General features: G+C 49.2%; 1 protein-coding gene across 1 annotated transcript in view; it reads left to right on the top strand.

Moving 5' to 3' along the window:
• The first annotated feature begins 504 nt into the window (after positions 1-504).
• Positions 505-4,979, top strand: part of SETD8 (SET domain containing (lysine methyltransferase) 8) — a 19,748-nt gene continuing 15,273 nt past the window's right edge. Inside the window, exon 1 of the mRNA XM_006865372.1 lies at positions 505-514. Within this exon, the coding sequence (XP_006865434.1) occupies positions 505-514 (10 nt within the window). The remainder of the gene's footprint in view (positions 515-4,979) is intronic.

The raw sequence follows: 4,979 nt of genomic DNA, 5'->3' as shown, positions 1-4,979 counted from the left end.
CACAGAAGTCAACCTGCCAGAAGAGTCACTCTTCTCAGGTGGGGTCAAAGGTCGAGTTCCGGTCAATCCGTAGAGAAACCGGAAGTCCCAGATCCTGTCAGCTTAGAGTCCCGGTTTAGAGCCGCGACTAAAGCACCGGAGGCGGAGCTTCGGCATGGGAGAGGGAGGAGTTTGGGTCTCCCAATGGCAACCGGTAGGCTTCCATTGCAGCCAATCAACGCCGGGAGACGGTAAAATTTAAACCCCCCTCCCACCCCCTCCACTGGGACCTGTCCTGAAAGCGTTTGTAGAAAGTGCAACCACTCGCCCCGCCCCTGGGGAGGCGGGGATAGAGGCGGTTTTCCTTCCCTCTCTCCTATCACGACGGACAGCCCCGGGAGAGGCAGACCGCAGCGCCAATCAGGGCGGGCAGCCCGATCTTCGCTGAGCAGTTGGCTACAGTTGTTGCAACTTTTTTCGAAAGCTCCGTTTCCCGGGAGATTCCAGGCGGTGACAGAGCCGGCCATGGCTAGAGGTATTCGCGGGGGGTACCGGCGCTGGTGCGGTTGGGCGTGGTTAGCGCTGGACTCGGGTGAGGAGGTGCCGAGCGTCGGCGAAAGGCGTCCCTTTACGGGCGGGGGCGGGCGGAGCGTGGGAGTGGGCGGGGGAGGAGCTGCCCCCGAAGCCCACCCCGCACGGACCCCCATTCCCGCGCCCCGAAGCCCCTCCCATTGCCCTGCCTTGATTTCCCCTCTTCTTAGGCTGCGGATTCACATGTCAAAGCTCTTTGGAAATTCCAGCGCCGGGTTCCCCAGGAGGAGGGTTCTTATTAATATAAAGGACAGGGTAAAGCTTCGTCCACTTTGGGGCTCTGTCCGGATGAGGAAGGGGGTGACCCGGAGTCGAGGGCCCTTTCTGAGCGGTCAGGAGCGGGGGCTGCAGTTGCTGGAACGTTAACCTACTTCCTGGGGAGCGTCCTGTGTCAGACCGCTACGATTGAATGTTGCACTTTGAGGAAATGGGGTCCCTGGCACCAACTGGAGTGGGCCCCCGCTCCGTAGCTGGTCAGGACTCCGCCCCTGTGGAGATGACTTGTGTGGACTTGTACCACCGCGACGGGCAGCGTCCCTCTTGCAGATCTCCTCAGCCCATTTAAGTTGGCTGCCAGGACTGTCAAATCCACGTTATGCGGCAAAATGATCTTTAACGGGAGTCATTCCCAGCTTGCTTGCTAAAAGGGCCAAAAATTGGAGTCTGAGGGTTGAGTATAATTCTTTTTTTTTTTTTTAATAAGTTGGGTTTTTACATTTTTCTCACAATTACAAAACATCCTGTATACACAGTAGGCATTTGCTCCCTATAACAATGATAATGAATTAAAATAATGATTCATTCAGCACATCTTTATTGAGCTCCTTTGTTTCCCAGCCCAGCATGCAGTTTCATCATTTGTTTTCCCAGCATCCCTTTAGGGGCTTTGGGGCAAAACTCCCCACATGACTGAAGAAATGAAGAATAGTGAAACTTGGGTTGCAAAGCTTCATAACCTCAGTCCCCACAGAGCAAATTCAGACTCATATTTTTCCTCAGCCAAATGCGAAGCATCTACCAGTATATTTAATATCTGACTAATTTACCTGATAGATTATACTTCCCCAGTGTATTTTTCCCCTTCACAGCATAGTCATTGAAACTACCAATTTCATAAATAGTGCATTTAGAAAAAAGAAAAGAAAAAGGTAGGTTTTAATTAATCTCTGAGGGAAAAGAATTAACCACTTTATCTTTGAAAGACTTAAACTATGGGCAAATAATCACCCGAGGGTGCTTTACCATAAAGAAGGTTTTAGTTAACCTTTAAAGATTGTCCTTCGCATGTTTTAGATATGAAAACTCAAGTCCAAGGTCAATGCCCAGAGTCTGAACAGGTCCTGTCATTGCTTGCCTCCCCACCCCCACCCCCAGTTTCTCTCTTACTCAGCCAAGCAAGATAGTGTTTTCCCAGCTGTAAGCATAACTGGTCTACAACTTGCCCTTCTAATGAATTGTTTAGTGATTCTCTCTTGGTGCCACTTGACCCTGAAATTAGGAGTTCCTTGTTTCTCAGGGATCAGTACCATTGACAGAGTCTTAAGTTAACATTTCAGAATCGTCAGTATTAAATCATTTCAAGAACCCTCAAGGCAAGTGAGGGATCAGTGTTGTACTTCTAGCAGAAGAGGTCTTAGCTTCTCCCTGGAATTTTAGTTTGAGAGTCTCGCTTGGTCACACACAAAATGTACAGATGCAGGCATCCCTCTTTATTTTTGAAGTTTTATAAACATGTAAATACAGTCACAAGTATATTTGCTTGAGGAAAATCAACCCATCTTTCCAATCTTCTGTCAATTGGCCTCCTAATTGCCCTCTCTCTTTTACTTTTGCTATCTCCACTTCATTATCCCTCAGTGGTCCTCAGTATCCACCAAGTTTTACGTGTTACTTTCCATACTCCCTCCACCCCTACCAGACCTCCCCATTACTCTTAGGAACAATTCTACAATCTTCACTATGGCTTACAGGTCCTACTGACCCCTCTGTATCTTGTTACCTTCAACTGCTGGAACAAACTACTCAGTAAATGTTTGCTGAATGAATGAATCAACGAATTGTATTTTGGTATTTGAATTCCAGGGAAGCAGTCTATTTTCTTTTTGGAAAAAGGACCTTATATGGCAAAACCTGAGCCACTGAGCCAATTCTGTATATGAAATAGGAATAATAGTAAGTTGTTTGGGGGACTAAATAAATTGGAATCAAACAATGCATTAGTGCAGGACCTAAGGAGTAGTAAGACTTCACTAGTGGTTACTGATTATAATGATACTTCTGTGAGAAGCTGGGTGACATTAAGAGTTTTTATTTGTTTGTATGTTTGTTGTCTGCATATAAACACCTCATGTGCAGGATAAGGAAGGACTGCTTTGAAATTTCTACTGAATGGTTTGTATTTTATAATGTCTAGGAATGTATCTCCTGCATTTATGGGTTTAACATGCAGAGAGAGCTAAGGCCATCCGTGAATGGGGGAGGAGATTGTGTTTAAGTAGCATATGAAATGGGCAAGATGTTCTGGGTAACAATTTCTTGGTACCAAAGCGTGATTCCCACAGTAGGATTTGCAACCATTGCTCAACTCTGCAGATGTGTTGTTGTGAGTTGAGTTTTCAACTTACAATGGCCTTGTGTAGGCCTCGTCCTAGAGCAGATGTTGGGTTTGAACTGCTGGCAGTTCATTGTTAGCAGTCCACTGTGTATCCTACAGAGATATTTCACATGGCTCAGGTGACTGTCAGCGTGTCACTCTAGAATCCTCTTTCACCCTCTAGGTAGCTTCCTGGGTATTCAAGTGTGGAGGATAGTTGGTTCCGACTCATACCCACCCTATATAGGGTTTCCAAGGAACGGCTGGTGGGTTTGAACCACAGACCTTGCTGTTCAAACTGAACTAGTGGTCCACCACTTATCCTACTGTACCACACCAGGAGCCCTCAAGAATTAGTGACTGGGGTGAGGGAGTGCCCCCAGGCATGGCCTGAAGGATGATGAACCTGATTTGAGAGACATTATCCTCTCCTTTAAACTACTCAGTATTATCCCTTCTAAAAGGAGCTCTGATAGTTTACTGGTTACGAATTGGGTTGCAGCTGCTCCATGTGAGAGGCTTTCTGCTCCCATAAAGATTTACAGCCTTGGAAACCCAGTACAGGGTCGCTATGAATCAGAACCAGCTCCACGGTACACCACCACCAAGGGGAAGCAAAATAGGGGAATGCAATTTTTCTTATCTGTGGATATTGGAAGGTGCTCAGGGAGATTATAGAATTGAAATTTCTTAACTGAATTTTTTTTTTTTTAACCCAGGAGGAAACTGAGGCCCAGTCGAGAGCAGTGATTTAGCAGTCTTGCAAAGACCTCTGGGGTGGAAGCTGGGAGGAAAACTCAGTCTCTGCCCTCAAGGCAGTATACTGGGCCCAAAAATGTCTTGTTTGCAACTTTGACTTTGCATAAAAGTTAGCCAGCAAGTCCTTGGCCCCAGGGGCCCTCGAACCCCAATCTGGGAACCAGTGGCTGAAGGCACGGAGAAATGCAGAGACAGCTACCTGAGATCCTGTAACCTCCGTCTACAGGATCATTTTCACATGGGGGCAGAGAAGCCACACCATTTAATCATCCCAACTTCAATTTTCTCATGGTGGTCAAGATCACAGGCCCTGGGGTCAGGTGACCTGGGTTGAAAATGTTTGGCCAAGCTCCTTACTTCTCTTGAGCCTCAGTTTCCCCATGCGTAGAAAAGAGAGGATCATGATTGTCTACCTTGACAATCATGTTGTAGGCTGGGATGAGATAACATTAAGCTAGAGAAGCAGGCTGCCAATTTCTGTTGTAATCTGCTCCATCACTGTTAAGGGTTACAGAGCCAGAGACCCCTCCTTGTGACACCTAGTCCCATCACTTCTCAGCTTCTTTAAGCCTCAGAATCTCTGGGGTCATCCTAAGTAGACCTGAGCTTAAGGGGTATGGAGGGGTTGGGGTTCCAGGGTTATACAGACGTTCCGCTGGGCACCCTGGGAGTGGGGAGGAAGGGATGGTCCGCCTCGCCACCACCACTGGTGCCTGGCACGGCACGGACACCCTTCCTCAGACGCGGGTGGAGCGGGTGGAGGCGGAGCCAGCGGACAGATCCGGGCTGTCATTATCATGTGGCCCACCCCCTGCTCTTGGAGTGGTTGGGGCGCAGCGCGAGGGGCGCTCCTGGGCAGGGATTCGCCACAACTGGCCTCGCCCCGCCTCCCTTTTGCCTGGGTGCCTCCCCGCCACCCCCTCGGCCGGGCGCGGACCGCAGGCGGCGGGGACGCGCCAGCACCACCTTCTGCGTTCTTGGAACCGGCCGGCGGGTGCCGCGGCCCGCTGCCGGGGGGGCCCCCTTGCAGGCCATGGGGGAAGGGGGTGCCGTGGGG

Source organism: Chrysochloris asiatica, unplaced genomic scaffold (genome assembly GCF_000296735.1).
Source record: "Chrysochloris asiatica unplaced genomic scaffold, ChrAsi1.0 scaffold00078, whole genome shotgun sequence".
Lineage (NCBI taxonomy): Eukaryota > Metazoa > Chordata > Mammalia > Afrosoricida > Chrysochloridae > Chrysochloris > Chrysochloris asiatica.
Note: the sequence above shows the minus strand (reverse complement) of the source record. Positions and strands in the feature narration are given on the sequence as shown.